Genomic DNA, 20791 nt, shown 5'->3' on the forward strand with positions numbered 1-20791 from the left:
GACTCTCTCCAGCAGTTCCCTGTCCTCCTTGAATGGAGGGGCCCAGAACTGGACACAGTATTCCAGATGTGAACTGAGTGTCAACTGAGGACAAACTGCGTGAAAAACCTGACAACCGTTTCGAAAAGCTGTTCCACGAAATCAAAGCACTCGGAGAGGACAGGTTCCATTCCCCACCTGACCAACCGACATTTCTGCTATTAGGCGAAGGCGTTTCCAATCTCAAGAGAGAGGACAGAAGAAGTACCCAAGGAGAGGCATGCTGTGGCTTCTCCTCGGTGATCATGGAGAAGACCTGAGGAGGTGGGATGGAAATCCCACCTCAGCACTTCAGGAACGAGTACGTGAATTTAAAGGAAAACCTCCTAGGAAAGTGGGTGCTCCACTTTCCAGAAGGGCTAGAAGAGATTCTGATCCTCTTGAAGGAAATTCTGATTCCTACCCACGGAATGTGCCTAACACAAATCAGAGGGGCCCTGCCTCCAGCCCGCCGCCGGGAAGGGACAACAGAGGTTACTGGACTGTGCAGATCCGATGGCCTGGTACAACAGGCCCCCAGGAGCAGAGAGCTTTGGAGGACACCGGTGCTCAGTGCACAGTAATCCCATCAAACCATCATGGAACAAAATCCATCAGTATTTCTGGAGTGGCTGTGGGATCCCAGAAGCTGGCTGCAGGAGAGGCCGAAATGAGCCAGACTGGGAAAGACGGGCAAAAGCGTCCCACTGCGACTGCTCCACGTGCTCTGTGCATTCTCGGCACAGTCTGCCCCAGGAGAGGGTGTTTTAAGGCCCCAAACGGGTATAGGTGGGCATTTGGCAGAGCGGCTGTGGACACGGAGAACATTCATCCACTGTCGACTCTGCCTGGTCTCTCAGAGCAGAGGGCCCTTCTGCTATAGGATTGCTGAGGGTTGACGACCAGCAGGTGCCAATCGCTCTCACGATGGTCCATCGCCGGCAATATCGCACCAGTCGAGACTCTCTCCTTCCTGTCCAGAAGCTGATTTGTCAACTGGAGAGTCAGGGTGTGATCAGCAAGACTCGCTCACCTTTTAACAACCTCACTAGGCCAGTGCGTAAGTCTAGTGAAGAGTGGAGACTAAGAGTAGACTATCGTGGCCTGAATTAAGTTACAGCACCCTTGAGTGCTGCTGTGCCAGACACTCTAGAGCTGCAGCTTGAACTGGAGTCAAAGGCAGCTCGGCGGTGAGCCACAACCCACATTGCAAAAGTGTTTTTCTCTCTTCCTTTAAGCAGCAGAGTGCAGACCGCAGTTTGCATTCACCTGGAGGGCCATCCAGTACACATGGAGTCGCTTGCCCCAGGGCTGGAAACACAGCCCTACCATGTGCCGTGTACCGATCCAAACCACACTGCAACAAAGAAGAGCTCCAGAACACTTGCAATATCTAGATGGCATCATTGTATGGGACGGAACAGCAAAATAAGTTTTCTAGAAAGGTGCGAGAGTGATTCGGATTCCTTGGAATGCCAGTTTTGTCATCAAAAAGAAGCAAGGTCAAGGCACCTGCACGAGAGAACCACTTTTCACTAATAAAATGGCAAGATGGACGTCATCAGACCCCAATGGATGTGATCAACAAAACTGCAACCGTGTCTCCACCTCTTACTACAAGGACTGCTGCTGAGTGCAGATGGAGTTGATGAGGAATCGCATTGAGTATCTTTTGTTTTATATTCCATTTCTATTTTATATATATATCAACTAGTAGTGCGCTAGTATTTTGTGATTTTATTGAACTGTGTTTATCTCATTCCAAGTTTTTCCCTTCCCTTTCAATTCTCTCCCCTGCCTGGGGAGCGGGTGGGGGACTGAGTGAGTGGCTATCCCGGTTCTATTGCTAGTTCAGCTTAAAACCACGACCAGCACGGGTGAGGCCAGCCCTGGAGCCCCCTGCCAGGTGGGCTTTGCGTCACAGGGCATGCGTGAGGCTGGGGAGCTCCTGGGTGTGTCCCTGGGTGTGCCCCTGAGAGCCCTGTGATGTCACCAGAGTCACAGTCAGCCCGTGACGTCACTAGCGGCGGGCGGCTATAAACGCCAGCGTCACGTGCTGCCAGCGGCACACGAGACGTCGAGTCCTGTGGGCAGCACCCGAGCCATCGAGTCCTGCCAGCGGCACCAGACGTTGTGACCTGCCAGCGTTCGAGCGGCCACCGAGTCCTGCCAGCGGAACCCGAGCCTTGGCGTTGCACCAGCAGCAGCCATCGAGTCCTGCCAGCAGCAGAGACACCAGGTGCCTCCAGCTCCGAGAGGACATCAAGTCCCAGCGGCGGCCACGAGGACATCAAGTCCCAGCAGCAGCTGAGGACAGCAAGTCCCACCGGAAGCTGAGAGGAAACCAAGTCCCAGCAACTGACAGGACACTGAGTCCCAGCAGCAGCAATGGAGGTGTCCAGGGATGAGCCAGCGGTGCCACCAGCTGCCAGGAGGTGCCGGCGGGGGGACAGGTGCCCCATCTGCTTGGCTCCCCTGGAAGCCCCCGCTGCAGTGGACCCGTGCTGGCATGCGTTCTGCCATGCCTGCATCCGGCGCTGGGCTGCCAGCGACGAGGATGCCACTTGCCCGCTCTGCCGGGGCCCCATCGCGGCCATCCGCCACCTGCGGCTGGAGGATGACGGTCGCCGTGGCCGCTTGCATCCCTACGCAAGGCGGGGGCCGTGGTGGCAGAGGCAACAGTGGCGGCAGCAGCAGCAGCAGCGGAGCCGCAGCCGTTCCAGGCGCCGCGCACGCTCCGCTGAGAGGGGAGAGCGCCGCCGCCCCAGTCCCCAGCGGCGTGCTCGGAGCCTGCCCACCGAGAGGGACGGAGATGGACACGGCCAGCTCCTCCACCGGCCAGAGAGCAACGACAACGCGTCGTGGCTGCGCAGGGTCCAGGAGGACGAGCCGGGCTCAGGGGACCATGCGCAGCGTCTCCCCTGGCTCCGCGTCTGAGCGGGGCGGCCGGGCCTCCCGGGGCCCCTCTGGAATAAAAGCACTGCGCCACTGAGAGGCACCGGGCCTGGTTTCTGCCTTGTTGTTTGCTCGGTGCTGCAGAACTGGGCAGTGGGAGAGATGTGGCTGTGGGAAGTGGGGGAGAGGGTGGGTTATGGCTCGAGGACCCGTAGAGAGGGAGCAATGTGGATGTTGGAACCGGAGGAGAGGGAGGGATGTGGCCCTGTGAACTGGGGGAGAGGCGGCCGAGTGCCTGTGGACTTGGGGAGAGGGAGGGAAATGGCTGGTGGGAACGAGAGGCAGAGGGAGGGATGGCTATTGCTAGCAATCTGGGGAGAGGGAGGGATATGGGTGTGGGAAATGGTTCAACACAGGGATTCGGCTGTGAGATGTGGGTAAGAGGGGAGGGATACGGTGCCCATGGAACTGGGGCAGAAAGGGGGATGTGGCTATGGAACCAGGAGAGAAGGATGAAGAAGGTCTCCAGACAGAGAGATGTGGCCTGGGAAGTGGGGACAGGGAGAGACGTGGCCCCTGAACCCTCCCCAGCCCTGGTGCTGGCACTGCCTGCGGCTCTGCGTCCAGAGAAGGGCGGCCTTGCAGGCCAGCTGGGTTCCAGGGCTACTTCAGCCCTGCAAGACAACAGCCTCTCCTCACAACGCTCCCTGCTCTCAGCTTCCCCAGCCCCACAGAGCCAGGCCCACACTCCTGCAGGCCCCAAGATCGTCACAGACCAGGAACACGCCAACGAGTTGGGCCCTCGGCCCCTGCACCCCGGCAGCAAGGCAGCAGCAGGAGCATGGCCCCGAGCCGACCTCTCCCGGGACAGAGCTCCTTGGGAGCAAGCACGGCTTGTCCCTGTCCCTGCTGCCAGCCGTCCGCCCTGAGAGGAGATCCTCGCAGGCGCCACTTGCCTGGCCTGTCCCCGGCTCTCCTGGCCACGGGGAGATGGGCTTCAGCCTCGCTCAGAGCCACTGCCCAGGGCACACCGCGGTGGTTGTCGGGAAGGCAAGGATGTGGTAACCTGGCTGCTCCCATGCTGGGACAAGGGAGCCGATTGTCTGGAACTGGACGGTAGCGAATCCAAGCAGCTGGGATCTCTGTCAAGGGATGCCACCCTCCACAGGGCAATTGCAAGAGAGAAAGACCTCTCCAGCCTCTGCAGGTGACTCCTGACTGCCAGGAAAGGCAAGGTTTCCCTTCAAGGAAGGAAGCTGCTGTATGTCATCCAGGTGAATGGAATACTATGGAGACAGGTATCCAGATCCTGAGAGGATTAGCTGTGCGGGAGATAATCTATTGTGAGCCAAATGGTCCGGAAGGGACAGATGCAGATAGAATCCTTTGTACACAACGCATGGGACGCAGGTTTGTACAATGGGCGCCACCGGCATGTGCTGGGTCATGGGCATCGATGTCCTGGGCAGCTACATTCAACAAACTGTGACAGAAGTGATGAACCAGCTTCGCGACTGTGAGGACAGCCTCGCTACCTCTCTGCGGGCTTGTGTGTCACACGGAATCAGAGAATCACAGAATGTTAGGGATTGGAAGGGACCTCCAAAAGTCCAATCCCCCTGCCGGAGCAGGAACACCTAGATGAGGCTACACAGGAAGGCATCTAGGCGGGTTTCGAATGCCTGCAGAGTAGGAGACTCCACAACACCCCCGGGCAGCCTGTTCCAGTGTTCTGTCACCCTCACTGAGAAGAGGTTTCTTCTCAAATGGAAGTGGAACCTCTTGTGTTCCAGTTTGAACCCATTACCCCCTGTCCTACCGTTGGCTGTCACCGAGAAGAGCCTGGCTCCACCCTCATGACACTCACCCTTTAGAAATTTATAAACATCAATGAGGTCAGCCCTCAGTCTCCTCCAAGCTGAAGAGACCCAGCTCCTTCAGCCTTTCCTCACAAGGGAGATGCTCCAGTCCCTTAATCATCTTTGTTGCCCTGCGCTGGACTCTCTCCAGCAGTTCCCTGTCCTCCTTGAATGGAGGGGCCCAGAACTGGACACAGTATTCCAGATGTGAACTGAGTGTCAACTGAGGACAAACTGCGTGAAAAATCTGACAACCGTTTCGAAAAGCTGTTCCACGAAATCAAAGCACTCGGAGAGGACAGGTTCCATTCCCCACCTGACCAACCGACATTTCTGCTATTAGGCGAAGGCGTTTCCAATCTCAAGAGAGAGGACAGAAGAAGTACCCAAGGAGAGGCATGCTGTGGCTTCTCCTCGGTGATCATGGAGAAGACCTGAGGAGGTGGGATGGAAATCCCACCTCAGCACTTCAGGAACGAGTACGTGAATTTAAAGGAAAACCTCCTAGGAAAGTGGGTGCTCCACTTTCCAGAAGGGCTAGAAGAGATTCTGATCCTCTTGAAGGAAATTCTGATTCCTACCCACGGAATGTGCCTAACACAAATCAGAGGGGCCCTGCCTCCAGCCCGCCGCCGGGAAGGGACAACAGAGGTTACTGGACTGTGCAGATCCGATGGCCTGGTACAACAGGCCCCCAGGAGCAGAGAGCTTTGGAGGACACCGGTGCTCAGTGCACAGTAATCCCATCAAACCATCATGGAACAAAATCCATCAGTATTTCTGGAGTGGCTGTGGGATCCCAGAAGCTGGCTGCAGGAGAGGCCGAAATGAGCCAGACTGGGAAAGACGGGCAAAAGCGTCCCACTGCGACTGCTCCACGTGCTCTGTGCATCCTCGGCACAGTCTGCCCCAGGAGAGGGTGTTTTAAGGCCCCAAACGGGTATAGGTGGGCATTTGGCAGAGCGGCTGTGGACACGGAGAACATTCATCCACTGTCGACTCTGCCTGGTCTCTCAGAGAGCCCTTCTGCTATAGGATTGCTGAGGGTTGACGACCAGCAGGTGCCAATCGCTCTCACGATGGTCCATCGCCGGCAATATCGCACCAGTCGAGACTCTCTCCTTCCTGTCCAGAAGCTGATTTGTCAACTGGAGAGTCAGGGTGTGATCAGCAAGACTCGCTCACCTTTTAACAACCTCACTAGGCCAGTGCGTAAGTCTAGTGAAGAGTGGAGACTAAGAGTAGACTATCATGGCCTGAATTAAGTTACAGCACCCTTGAGTGCTGCTGTGCCAGACACTCTAGAGCTGCCGCTTGAACTGGAGTCAAAGGCAGCTCGGCGGTGAGCCACAACCCACATTGCAAAAGTGTTTTTCTCTCTTCCTTTAAGCAGCAGAGTGCAGACCGCAGTTTGCATTCACCTGGAGGGCCATCCAGTACACATGGAGTCGCTTGCCCCAGGGCTGGAAACACAGCCCTACCATGTGCCGTGGACCGATCCAAACCACACTGCAACAAAGAAGAGCTCCAGAACACTTGCAATATCTAGATGGCATCATTGTATGGGACGGAACAGCAAAATACGTTTTCTAGAAAGGTGCGAGAGTGATTCGGATTCCTTGGAATGCCAGTTTTGTCATCAAAAAGAAGCAAGGTCAAGGCACCTGCACGAGAGAACCACTTTTCACTAATAAAATGGCAAGATGGACGTCATCAGACCCCAATGGATGTGATCAACAAAACTGCAACCGTGTCTCCACCTCTTACTACAAGGACTGCTGCTGAGTGCAGATGGAGTTGATGAGGAATCGCATTGAGTATCTTTTGTTTTATATTCCATTTCTATTTTATATATATATCAACTAGTAGTGCGCTAGTATTTTGTGATTTTATTGAACTGTGTTTATCTCATTCCAAGTTTTTCCCTTCCCTTTCAATTCTCTCCCCTGCCTGGGGAGCGGGTGGGGGACTGAGTGAGTGGCTATCCCGGTTCTATTGCTAGTTCAGCTTAAAACCACGACCAGCACGGGTGAGGCCAGCCCTGGAGCCCCCTGCCAGGTGGGCTTTGCGTCACAGGGCATGCGTGAGGCTGGGGAGCTCCTGGGTGTGTCCCTGGGTGTGCCCCCGAGAGCCCTGTGATGTCACCAGAGTCACAGTCAGCCCATGACGTCACTAGCGGCGGGCGGCTATAAACGCCAGCGTCACGTGCTGCCAGCGGCACACGAGACGTCGAGTCCTGTGGGCAGCACCCGAGCCATCGAGTCCTGCCAGCGGCACCAGACGTTGTGACCTGCCAGCGTTCGAGCGGCCACCGAGTCCTGCCAGCGGAACCCGAGCCTTGGCGTTGGGTCAGCAGCAGCCATCGAGTCCTGCCAGCAGCAGAGACACCAGGTGCCTCCAGCTCCGAGAGGACATCAAGTCCCAGCGGCGGCCACGAGGACATCAAGTCCCAGCAGCAGCTGAGGACAGCAAGTCCCACCGGAAGCTGAGAGGAAACCAAGTCCCAGCAACTGACAGGACACTGAGTCCCAGCAGCAGCAATGGAGGTGTCCAGGGATGAGCCAGCGGTGCCACCAGCTGCCAGGAGGTGCCGGCGGGGGGACAGGTGCCCCATCTGCTTGGCTCCCCTGGAAGCCCCCGCTGCAGTGGACCCGTGCTGGCATGCGTTCTGCCATGCCTGCATCCGGCGCTGGGCTGCCAGCGACGAGGATGCCACTTGCCCGCTCTGCCGGGGCCCCATCGCGGCCATCCGCCACCTGCGGCTGGAGGATGACGGTCGCCGTGGCTGCTTGCATCCCTACGCAAGGCGGGGGCCGTGGTGGCAGAGGCAACAGTGGCGGCAGCAGCAGCAGCAGCGGAGCCGCAGCCGTTCCAGGCGCCGCGCACGCTCCGCTGAGAGGGGAGAGCGCCGCCGCCCCAGTCCCCAGCGGCGTGCTCGGAGCCTGCCCACCGAGAGGGACGGAGATGGACACGGCCAGCTCCTCTACCGGCCAGAGAGCAACGACAACGCGTCGTGGCTGCGCAGGGTCCAGGAGGACGAGCCGGGCTCAGGGGACCATGCGCAGCGTCTCCCCTGGCTCCGCGTCTGAGCGGGGCGGCCGGGCCTCCCGGGGCCCCTCTGGAATAAAAGCACTGCGCCACTGAGAGGCACCGGGCCTGGTTTCTGCCTTGTTGTTTGCTCGGTGCTGCAGAACTGGGCAGTGGGAGAGATGTGGCTGTGGGAAGTGGGGGAGAGGGTGGGTTATGGCTCGAGGACCCGTAGAGAGGGAGCAATGTGGATGTTGGAACCGGAGGAGAGGGAGGGATGTGGCCCTGTGAACTGGGGGAGAGGCGGCCGAGTGCCTGTGGACTTGGGGAGAGGGAGGGAAATGGCTGGTGGGAACGAGAGGCAGAGGGAGGGATGGCTATTGCTAGCAATCTGGGGAGAGGGAGGGATATGGGTGTGGGAAATGGTTCAACACAGGGATTCGGCTGTGAGATGTGGGTAAGAGGGGAGGGATACGGTGCCCATGGAACTGGGGCAGAAAGGGGGATGTGGCTATGGAACCAGGAGAGAAGGATGAAGAAGGTCTCCAGACAGAGAGATGTGGCCTGGGAAGTGGGGACAGGGAGAGACGTGGCCCCTGAACCCTCCCCAGCCCTGGTGCTGGCACTGCCTGCGGCTCTGCGTCCAGAGAAGGGCGGCCTTGCAGGCCAGCTGGGTTCCAGGGCTACTTCAGCCCTGCAAGACAACAGCCTCTCCTCACAACACTCCCTGCTCTCAGCTTCCCCAGCCCCACAGAGCCAGGCCCACACTCCTGCAGGCCCCAAGATCGTCACAGACCAGGAACACGCCAACGAGTTGGGCCCTCGGCCCCTGCACCCCGGCAGCAAGGCAGCAGCAGGAGCATGGCCCCGAGCCGACCTCTCCCGGGACAGAGCTCCTTGGGAGCAAGCACGGCTTGTCCCTGTCCCTGTCCCTGCTGCCAGCCGTCCGCCCTGAGAGGAGATCCTCGCAGGCGCCACTTGCCTGGCCTGTCCCCGGCTCTCCTGGCCACGGGGAGATGGGCTTCAGCCTCGCTCAGAGCCACTGCCCAGGGCACACCGCGGTGGTTGTCGGGAAGGCAAGGATGTGGTAACCTGGCTGCTCCCATGCTGGGACAAGGGAGCCGATTGTCTGGAACTGGACGGTAGCGAATCCAAGCAGCTGGGATCTCTGTCAAGGGATGCCACCCTCCACAGGGCAATTGCAAGAGAGAAAGACCTCTCCAGCCTCTGCAGGTGACTCCTGACTGCCAGGAAAGGCAAGGTTTCCCTTCAAGGAAGGAAGCTGCTGTATGTCATCCAGGTGAATGGAATACTATGGAGACAGGTATCCAGATCCTGAGAGGATTAGCTGTGCGGGAGATAATCTATTGTGAGCCAAATGGTCCGGAAGGGACAGATGCAGATAGAATCCTTTGTACACAACGCATGGGACGCAGGTTTGTACAATGGGCACCACCGGCATGTGCTGGGTCATGGGCATCGATGTCCTGGGCAGCTACATTCAACAAACTGTGACAGAAGTGATGAACCAGCTTCGCGACTGTGAGGACAGCCTCGCTACCTCTCTGCGGGCTTGTGTGTCACACGGAATCAGAGAATCACAGAATGTTAGGGATTGGAAGGGACCTCCAAAAGTCCAATCCCCCTGCCGGAGCAGGAACACCTAGATGAGGCTACACAGGAAGGCATCTAGGCGGGTTTCGAATGCCTGCAGAGTAGGAGACTCCACAACACCCCCGGGCAGCCTGTTCCAGTGTTCTGTCACCCTCACTGAGAAGAGGTTTCTTCTCAAATGGAAGTGGAACCTCTTGTGTTCCAGTTTGAACCCATTACCCCCTGTCCTACCGTTGGCTGTCACCGAGAAGAGCCTGGCTCCACCCTCATGACACTCACCCTTTAGAAATTTATAAACATCAATGAGGTCAGCCCTCAGTCTCCTCCAAGCTGAAGAGACCCAGCTCCTTCAGCCTTTCCTCACAAGGGAGATGCTCCAGTCCCTTAATCATCTTTGTTGCCCTGCGCTGGACTCTCTCCAGCAGTTCCCTGTCCTCCTTGAATGGAGGGGCCCAGAACTGGACACAGTATTCCAGATGTGAACTGAGTGTCAACTGAGGACAAACTGCGTGAAAAATCTGACAACCGTTTCGAAAAGCTGTTCCACGAAATCAAAGCACTCGGAGAGGACAGGTTCCATTCCCCACCTGACCAACCGACATTTCTGCTATTAGGCGAAGGCGTTTCCAATCTCAAGAGAGAGGACAGAAGAAGTACCCAAGGAGAGGCATGCTGTGGCTTCTCCTCGGTGATCATGGAGAAGACCTGAGGAGGTGGGATGGAAATCCCACCTCAGCACTTCAGGAACGAGTACGTGAATTTAAAGGAAAACCTCCTAGGAAAGTGGGTGCTCCACTTTCCAGAAGGGCTAGAAGAGATTCTGATCCTCTTGAAGGAAATTCTGATTCCTACCCACGGAATGTGCCTAACACAAATCAGAGGGGCCCTGCCTCCAGCCCGCCGCCGGGAAGGGACAACAGAGGTTACTGGACTGTGCAGATCCGATGGCCTGGTACAACAGGACCCCAGGAGCAGAGAGCTTTGGAGGACACCGGTGCTCAGTGCACAGTAATCCCATCAAACCATAATGGAACAAAATCCATCAGTATTTCTGGAGTGGCTGTGGGATCCCAGAAGCTGGCTGCAGGAGAGGCCGAAATGAGCCAGACTGGGAAAGACGGGCAAAAGCGTCCCACTGCGACTGCTCCACGTGCTCTGTGCATCCTCGGCACAGTCTGCCCCAGGAGAGGGTGTTTTAAGGCCCCAAACGGGTATAGGTGGGCATTTGGCAGAGCGGCTGTGGACACGGAGAACATTCATCCACTGTCGACTCTGCCTGGTCTCTCAGAGCAGAGGGCCCTTCTGCTATAGGATTGCTGAGGGTTGACGACCAGCAGGTGCCAATCGCTCTCACGATGGTCCATCGCCGGCAATATCGCACCAGTCGAGACTCTCTCCTTCCTGTCCAGAAGCTGATTTGTCAACTGGAGAGTCAGGGTGTGATCAGCAAGACTCGCTCACCTTTTAACAACCTCACTAGGCCAGTGCGTAAGTCTAGTGAAGAGTGGAGACTAAGAGTAGACTATCGTGGCCTGAATTAAGTTACAGCACCCTTGAGTGCTGCTGTGCCAGACACTCTAGAGCTGCCGCTTGAACTGGAGTCAAAGGCAGCTCGGCGGTGAGCCACAACCCACATTGCAAAAGTGTTTTTCTCTCTTCCTTTAAGCAGCAGAGTGCAGACCGCAGTTTGCATTCACCTGGAGGGCCATCCAGTACACATGGAGTCGCTTGCCCCAGGGCTGGAAACACAGCCCTACCATGTGCCGTGGACCGATCCAAACCACACTGCAACAAAGAAGAGCTCCAGAACACTTGCAATATCTAGATGGCATCATTGTATGGGACGGAACAGCAAAATAAGTTTTCTAGAAAGGTGCGAGAGTGATTCGGATTCCTTGGAATGCCAGTTTTGTCATCAAAAAGAAGCAAGGTCAAGGCACCTGCACGAGAGAACCACTTTTCACTAATAAAATGGCAAGATGGACGTCATCAGACCCCAATGGATGTGATCAACAAAACTGCAACCGTGTCTCCACCTCTTACTACAAGGACTGCTGCTGAGTGCAGATGGAGTTGATGAGGAATCGCATTGAGTATCTTTTGTTTTATATTCCATTTCTATTTTATATATATATCAACTAGTAGTGCGCTAGTATTTTGTGATTTTATTGAACTGTGTTTATCTCATTCCAAGTTTTTCCCTTCCCTTTCAATTCTCTCCCCTGCCTGGGGAGCGGGTGGGGGACTGAGTGAGTGGCTATCCCGGTTCTATTGCTAGTTCAGCTTAAAACCACGACCAGCACGGGTGAGGCCAGCCCTGGAGCCCCCTGCCAGGTGGGCTATGCGTCACAGGGCATGCGTGAGGCTGGGGAGCTCCTGGGTGTGTCCCTGGGTGTGCCCCCGAGAGCCCTGTGATGTCACCAGAGTCACAGTCAGCCCGTGACGTCACTAGCGGCGGGCGGCTATAAACGCCAGCGTCACGTGCTGCCAGCGGCACACGAGACGTCGAGTCCTGTGGGCAGCACCCGAGCCATCGAGTCCTGCCAGCGGCACCAGACGTTGTGACCTGCCAGCGTTCGAGCGGCCACCGAGTCCTGCCAGCGGAACCCGAGCCTTGGCGTTGGGTCAGCAGCAGCCATCGAGTCCTGCCAGCAGCAGAGACACCAGGTGCCTCCAGCTCCGAGAGGACATCAAGTCCCAGCAGCGGCCACGAGGACATCAAGTCCCAGCAGCAGCTGAGGACAGCAAGTCCCACCGGAAGCTGAGAGGAAACCAAGTCCCAGCAACTGACAGGACACTGAGTCCCAGCAGCAGCAATGGAGGTGTCCAGGGATGAGCCAGCGGTGCCACCAGCTGCCAGGAGGTGCCGGCGGGGGGACAGGTGCCCCATCTGCTTGGCTCCCCTGGAAGCCCCCGCTGCAGTGGACCCGTGCTGGCATGCGTTCTGCCATGCCTGCATCCGGCGCTGGGCTGCCAGCGACGAGGATGCCACTTGCCCGCTCTGCCGGGGCCCCATCGCGGCCATCCGCCACCTGCGGCTGGAGGATGACGGTCGCCGTGGCCGCTTGCATCCCTACGCAAGGCGGGGGCCGTGGTGGCAGAGGCAACAGTGGCGGCAGCAGCAGCAGCAGCGGAGCCGCAGCCGTTCCAGGCGCCGCGCACGCTCCGCTGAGAGGGGAGAGCGCCGCCGCCCCAGTCCCCAGCGGCGTGCTCGGAGCCTGCCCACCGAGAGGGACGGAGATGGACACGGCCAGCTCCTCCACCGGCCAGAGAGCAACGACAACGCGTCGTGGCTGCGCAGGGTCCAGGAGGACGAGCCGGGCTCAGGGGACCACGCGCAGCGTCTCCCCTGGCTCCGCGTCTGAGCGGGGCGGCCGGGCCTCCCGGGGCCCCTCTGGAATAAAAGCACTGCGCCACTGAGAGGCACCGGGCCTGGTTTCTGCCTTGTTGTTTGCTCGGTGCTGCAGAACTGGGCAGTGGGAGAGATGTGGCTGTGGGAAGTGGGGGAGAGGGTGGGTTATGGCTCGAGGACCCGTAGAGAGGGAGCAATGTGGATGTTGGAACCGGAGGAGAGGGAGGGATGTGGCCCTGTGAACTGGGGGAGAGGCGGCCGAGTGCCTGTGGACTTGGGGAGAGGGAGGGAAATGGCTGGTGGGAACGAGAGGCAGAGGGAGGGATGGCTATTGCTAGCAATCTGGGGAGAGGGAGGGATATGGGTGTGGGAAATGGTTCAACACAGGGATTCGGCTGTGAGATGTGGGTAAGAGGGGAGGGATACGGTGCCCATGGAACTGGGGCAGAAAGGGGGATGTGGCTATGGAACCAGGAGAGAAGGATGAAGAAGGTCTCCAGACAGAGAGATGTGGCCTGGGAAGTGGGGACAGGGAGAGACGTGGCCCCTGAACCCTCCCCAGCCCTGGTGCTGGCACTGCCTGCGGCTCTGCGTCCAGAGAAGGGCGGCCTTGCAGGCCAGCTGGGTTCCAGGGCTACTTCAGCCCTGCAAGACAACAGCCTCTCCTCACAACGCTCCCTGCTCTCAGCTTCCCCAGCCCCACAGAGCCAGGCCCACACTCCTGCAGGCCCCAAGATCGTCACAGACCAGGAACACGCCAACGAGTTGGGCCCTCGGCCCCTGCACCCCGGCAGCAAGGCAGCAGCAGGAGCATGGCCCCGAGCCGACCTCTCCCGGGACAGAGCTCCTTGGGAGCAAGCACGGCTTGTCTCTGTCCCTGTCCCTGCTGCCAGCCGTCCGCCCTGAGAGGAGATCCTCGCAGGCGCCACTTGCCTGGCCTGTCCCCGGCTCTCCTGGCCACGGGGAGATGGGCTTCAGCCTCGCTCAGAGCCACTGCCCAGGGCACACCGCGGTGGTTGTCGGGAAGGCAAGGATGTGGTAACCTGGCTGCTCCCATGCTGGGACAAGGGAGCCGATTGTCTGGAACTGGACGGTAGCGAATCCAAGCAGCTGGGATCTCTGTCAAGGGATGCCACCCTCCACAGGGCAATTGCAAGAGAGAAAGACCTCTCCAGCCTCTGCAGGTGACTCCTGACTGCCAGGAAAGGCAAGGTTTCCCTTCAAGGAAGGAAGCTGCTGTATGTCATCCAGGTGAATGGAATACTATGGAGACAGGTATCCAGATCCTGAGAGGATTAGCTGTGCGGGAGATAATCTATTGTGAGACAAATGGTCCGGAAGGGACAGATGCAGATAGAATCCTTTGTACACAACGCATGGGACGCAGGTTTGTACAATGGGCGCCACCGGCATGTGCTGGGTCATGGGCATCGATGTCCTGGGCAGCTACATTCAACAAACTGTGACAGAAGTGATGAACCAGCTTCGCGACTGTGAGGACAGCCTCGCTACCTCTCTGCGGGCTTGTGTGTCACACGGAATCAGAGAATCACAGAATGTTAGGGATTGGAAGGGACCTCCAAAAGTCCAATCCCCCTGCCGGAGCAGGAACACCTAGATGAGGCTACACAGGAAGGCATCTAGGCGGGTTTCGAATGCCTGCAGAGTAGGAGACTCCACAACACCCCCGGGCAGCCTGTTCCAGTGTTCTGTCACCCTCACTGAGAAGAGGTTTCTTCTCAAATGGAAGTGGAACCTCTTGTGTTCCAGTTTGAACCCATTACCCCCTGTCCTACCGTTGGCTGTCACCGAGAAGAGCCTGGCTCCACCCTCATGACACTCACCCTTTAGAAATTTATAAACATCAATGAGGTCAGCCCTCAGTCTCCTCCAAGCTGAAGAGACCCAGCTCCTTCAGCCTTTCCTCACAAGGGAGATGCTCCAGTCCCTTAATCATCTTTGTTGCCCTGCGCTGGACTCTCTCCAGCAGTTCCCTGTCCTCCTTGAATGGAGGGGCCCAGAACTGGACACAGTATTCCAGATGTGAACTGAGTGTCAACTGAGGACAAACTGCGTGAAAAATCTGACAACCGTTTCGAAAAGCTGTTCCACGAAATCAAAGCACTCGGAGAGGACAGGTTCCATTCCCCACCTGACCAACCGACATTTCTGCTATTAGGCGAAGGCGTTTCCAATCTCAAGAGAGAGGACAGAAGAAGTACCCAAGGAGAGGCATGCTGTGGCTTCTCCTCGGTGATCATGGAGAAGACCTGAGGAGGTGGGATGGAAATCCCACCTCAGCACTTCAGGAACGAGTACGTGAATTTAAAGGAAAACCTCCTAGGAAAGTGGGTGCTCCACTTTCCAGAAGGGCTAGAAGAGATTCTGATCCTCTTGAAGGAAATTCTGATTCCTACCCACGGAATGTGCCTAACACAAATCAGAGGGGCCCTGCCTCCAGCCCGCCGCCGGGAAGGGACAACAGAGGTTATTGGACTGTGCAGATCCGATGGCCTGGTACAACAGGCCCCCAGGAGCAGAGAGCTTTGGAGGACACCGGTGCACAGTGCACAGTAATCCCATCAAACCATAATGGAACAAAATCCATCAGTATTTCTGGAGTGGCTGTGGGATCCCAGAAGCTGGCTGCAGGAGAGGCCGAAATGAGCCAGACTGGGAAAGACGGGCAAAAGCGTCCCACTGCGACTGCTCCACGTGCTCTGTGCATCCTCGGCACAGTCTGCCCCAGGAGAGGGTGTTTTAAGGCCCCAAACGGGTATAGGTGGGCATTTGGCAGAGCGGCTGTGGACACGGAGAACATTCATCCACTGTCAACTCTGCCTGGTCTCTCAGAGAGCCCTTCTGCTATAGGATTGCTGAGGGTTGACGACCAGCAGGTGCCAATCGCTCTCACGATGGTCCATCGCCGGCAATATCGCACCAGTCGAGACTCTCTCATTCCTGTCCAGAAGCTGATTTGTCAACTGGAGAGTCAGGGTGTGATCAGCAAGACTCGCTCACCTTTTAACAACCTCACTAGGCCAGTGCGTAAGTCTAGTGAAGAGTGGAGACTAAGAGTAGACTATCGTGGCCTGAATTAAGTTACAGCACCCTTGAGTGCTGCTGTGCCAGACACTCTAGAGCTGCCGCTTGAACTGGAGTCAAAGGCAGCTCGGCGGTGAGCCACAACCCACATTGCAAAAGTGTTTTTCTCTCTTCCTTTAAGCAGCAGAGTGCAGACCGCAGTTTGCATTCACCTGGAGGGCCATCCAGTACACATGGAGTCGCTTGCCCCAGGGTTGGAAACACAGCCCTACCATGTGCCGTGGACCGATCCAAACCACACTGCAACAAAGAAGAGCTCCAGAACACTTGCAATATCTAGATGGCATCATTGTATGGGACGGAACAGCAAAATAAGTTTTCTAGAAAGGTGCGAGAGTGATTCGGATTCCTTGGAATGCCAGTTTTGTCATCAAAAAGAAGCAAGGTCAAGGCACCTGCACGAGAGAACCACTTTTCACTAATAAAATGGCAAGATGGACGTCATCAGACCCCAATGGATGTGATCAACAAAACTGCAACCGTGTCTCCACCTCTTACTACAAGGACTGCTGCTGAGTGCAGATGGAGTTGATGAGGAATCGCATTGAGTATCTTTTATTTTATATTCCATTTCTATTTTATATATATATCAACTAGTAGTGCGCTAGTATTTTGTGATTTTATTGAACTGTGTTTATCTCATTCCAAGTTTTTCCCTTCCCTTTCAATTCTCTCCCCTGCCTGGGGAGCGGGTGGGGGACTGAGTGAGTGGCTATCCCGGTTCTATTGCTAGTTCAGCTTAAAACCACGACCAGCATGGGTGAGGCCAGCCCTGGAGCCCCCTGCCAGGTGGGCTTTGCGTCACAGGGCATGCATGAGGCTGGGGAGCTCCTGGGTGTGTCCCTGGGTGTGCCCCCATCACGATGGTCCATCGCCGGCAGTATCGCACCAGGCTACACAGGAAGGCATCTAGGAAGGTTTTGAATGCCTCCCTGGGCAGCCTGCTCCAGTGCTCTGTTACCGTCACCGAGAAGAAGTTTCTTCTCAAGTTTAAGTGGAACCTCTTATGATCCAGCTTAAACCCTTTACCCCTTGTCCCACCACTTTTTGTTAGCGAGAAGAGTCTGGCTCCATCCTCGTGACACTCACCCTTTGTATATTTGTAAACATTAGTAAGTTCACCCCTCAGTCTCCTCTTATCCAAACTAAAGAGAACCAGCTCCCTCAGCCTTTCCTCATAATGGAAGAAGTATTCAGTATTACTGAAACTTTGTGCATAAGGATTTCTTCTTACTTTTCAGAAAATATCACTAGAAAGCTGTACAGCTTATATAGTCTCTACAGCAAAAACTATGAAGGATTCATTAAATATTTTAACCCTAATAACCCTAAATAACTTTATTCATTTGTGTAACATCACTGGTATCAGTTGGACAACATTCGTGACTGAACCTTCTCACAAGAAGGAATGTTGTGTGCAATATTCAGGGTCATGGAGTCAGTGCCTGTAAAGGCTATGGAGACTTAAACTCCTCTGAAGCTGAAATTTTTATTTGCCGATTGTCCTTGAAAATTAGATCTTTGTTCCACATAGTTTGATAGGGAAATTAAAAGTAAGGTTAATATGCTTGTATTTACAATATTAAATGAAGAGAATCACCACAGTCTTGCCATGTTAGCAACATTGCATTGAAAGTATTGTTTGAAGTTTAGCAAAGTGTTTATAACCTTTCGTCTGTAGCCACATTAATCAAAACGATTCTTGAGATTCCCCTTGATCAACAATACTCCTTGTGGTTCATTTGACATTATGTCTTAGTCCTCGTATTTCTGTTAAGCAAACTGAAAACAGAATGCAAGATTTGGTGCTGTGCAGCCTTGTGAAAAGCCCAAAGGGAATAAAAATTCTGATGCATAAAACAATTTTAATGTGACGAAAATGTCTGAGATAGTTAAAAAAAAAAAACAAACCCAACAATATTGTGAGTCTCAGCAGTACCAACAATGTTTAACAGGAAAACACAAAAATCTGAACAGAGAAAAATGCTTTGGCAAAAATTTTTGGTTTGTCTTGTCTTGTTTTGTGTTTTTTTTGTTTTGTTTTGTGGGTTTTTTTCCTTGTTTTTTGGTGTTTTGTTTTTTTTTTTTTTTTTTGTCCATAGACTGAAAGCAAAAGTTACTCCTGAGTGAAAGATCATAAATTCTTTAAACTTTCTCCTCCATTTATTTTTATTTCTTGATGACTGATATTTTAAGACTTAACAGTCCCTGGTAGTATTTAATGATTGAACTTACAAGTAAAAGCCTTTACTTTGTTGGCCTTCAGTGTAGTGATGTAACACAGAATTCTGTTTTCATTTTCTTCTTTTCTTGAGGAAAGCATTTACTACCCTAAGTGTCGGTATAGATTTTAGATTTATCTTAATCACATCTTAGTTTCTGTAAATGCAGACACATGATTTATTTGGACATCGCCAGTGTGTCTTACTGCGACACCTTGGAGAATCGGTGACACTTTTAATTTTATGAGTTGTTATTTTGCCAAATGCATGTCATTTTATGAGATCTTTCTGAAGAAAAAAAGTGTGTTAAAATCAGTCAAGATACTCACTGATTCCCTGTAGGGCTCCTCCCAGCAACTGGGCGTCCATAACAGGATTAAAATTCGGAGCGGGAAAAATCGTTCCTTGTACCTGCTAAAGGAGAAAGCAGACTTTAATTGAGGTGTTTTGCACCTATAACACTGCATCATAACATCAAATTGTCTTTGCTTCATGGGGAACAGGATGCAATTTTTTAAATTTATGAAATAGAACTTAAGCTTGCAGAAAGCTCTAGGAAGAGGAACCATATTTGAGAAAGTTGCACCTAGCATTAGTTGGTTTTGTGTCAATCTCTTTCCCAACCTTTTTCTGAAAATATTATTTAATCTTTAAAAGTTAATCCATGATATCCCTAACAGTCTTCAATATCTATTTCTCATGGTATTTCTAATTTGGAAGGCCTAATGAGAAAGTGACGAATGAGATACATAGGTAGCTTACAAACCTAGTGGTATTTTAAAGGAATGATGTTACTTCTAGGTGCAGAGACAGTTTTCTGATGTGCCATGTAGAAGGCCACATCATTTTTCAAGTTGCTTTGTAACTGATTAAGTTATAATCAGTTCATTCTCCGTGATAGTTTTATTTCATGTATTATTTCTTCTTTTTCTTTTTTAAGACAGCTGTGAATAATAAACAGAACTGATGTACTCATTTTAATAGAATCACAGACCCAGAAGAAAATAACAGATTGAAATCTGCTCAGGTCTATTCCCTAGTTAACCTCTTTCATTCCTCTGAGGTTCCTACCTGCTTTTCCAGATGTCCCAAGTATTAAGGTTATCTTTTGTGATGATTCCTAGTTTCAATAAATACATCAGATTAAAATGACACTGTTAACTTGAAATTTACATTTCAGGGAAAAAGGGGATATATTTTACAGATGTAAAAGACCTCCTAGAATCAGGGGGTACACTGATTACACTAATTTTTTTTTTTTTTTGTTTGCTCACTTTACATACACTTGAAAGCCTTTTATATATCATGCCATCAATAGTAATTATATAGTAATTATATACTAGTAATGGTAATGATAATGTTTTGCCTGACCACTAATCAGACCTCCTTGGTTCTCAGTTTTAGCAAAGGAATTAAAAACCATCAAGCAAGAAATTAATGTTTTTGATGAGAAGCAAAATGTAATTTCCTGATGTTTCATCACTACTTTAGACCCAAAAAGCAAAAGTAGGGATAAAAAATGGCCAGCGCCTAGGTGAAGAAAAGAATGTATGGTCAGAAATGTAAGATTTTAAAGGGAGGTACTTTAAAAACTACTAATAGGGAAACATGTCTTTACACAAAAAAAGTACTTGCCAATAGGCAAATATCCTTCTGCAGTTTGTTCATAATTTAAATACAAGGTCCTGCTCTTACAACTTAACACAAATTATGTGGTGCCTTTTTATTTACTAAAACAGTCAGGAAAATGAGAAAAAAAATCTTTTGGGAATACAGAGAGACACAGCAGCTACAGAGAAGACAAAAGTGACCATGCTGATTTTTGTAGTGTGATATGTGCTGTTGTATCTAAAATGAATTGCAGGCTCATGCTTAAGATATGCTGCATCCCATCTTCCTCTGTCAGAGTGGGAGTGGACTGTGTATACTGGGACTCGTCACTTAACGTATCTCTAGGGTAGGACTCTAGAGACAGTAGCCTGAGAAATGAAGTGAGAGTTTCTATCCTCATGACATCGTAGTTACTGACAGTACACATACTTCTCCAAATGTCATTTGCCAGCAGTTTTCTAGTCATGTGCGTTTAGAGCAGTGTGGGGTGTGAGCACTCTTTGGCCAGATGGTACCTGGGGCTCTGTTTCCCCCCAACCTGTTGCTGGCATGTCAAATAACACTGACCTTGGTTCAGTCATCATTCTCTGCAGCTGAGGAGACAGAAATGCTTGAACTCTATAGCTGAACAAACCATACCAAAGCTTACTAATCAATGAAGTCACTTTGGAAAGAAATGCTAAATGACTTTGTTAGAATCTAGAATCAAAAATGTTTGTTGATATATGCTGTGAGCTGGGGAAAAAAAAAAAAAAAAAAAAAAGAAATCTAGCATTCTGGCACTAATTCATGCCTCCCAAAATATCTGAAACAATAAAATAGCTCATCCATCTTGGGAGGAAGAACCAAACAAGTCTAAACACAAATCATCAAATATTGTCTTAAAGTTGCCAAAACATAAAAGTATTTTGATGGGAATAATAACAAAGGATGGTAGGAAGCAAAAGGAATTTAAGTAACAGATATGAGATTCAAAGACTTTGAAGCTGCACTTTAAACCAAAGGTAGAAAGCATAAACATATCTGGCATTCAGTTTAAGTGCTGTCTGAACCTGCCAGCCCTTGCTGGCTAGAAGGGTGGTGGGGTG

The 20791-nt window shown here is 52.9% G+C and overlaps 1 protein-coding gene across 1 annotated transcript in view; it reads right to left on the reverse strand.

Moving 5' to 3' along the window:
- The window catches only part of ANXA10 (annexin A10), an 88484-nt gene extending 69984 nt beyond the window's left edge, over positions 1-18500 (reverse strand). Inside the window, exon 1 of the mRNA XM_065061381.1 lies at positions 18422-18500. Coding sequence (XP_064917453.1) covers positions 18422-18461 — 40 coding nt within the window. The 5' untranslated portion in view covers positions 18462-18500. The remainder of the gene's footprint in view (positions 1-18421) is intronic.
- Positions 18501-20791: the final 2291 nt, after the last annotated feature.

The sequence above is a fragment of the Columba livia genome, chromosome 4 (assembly GCF_036013475.1).
Source record: "Columba livia isolate bColLiv1 breed racing homer chromosome 4, bColLiv1.pat.W.v2, whole genome shotgun sequence".
Lineage (NCBI taxonomy): Eukaryota > Metazoa > Chordata > Aves > Columbiformes > Columbidae > Columba > Columba livia.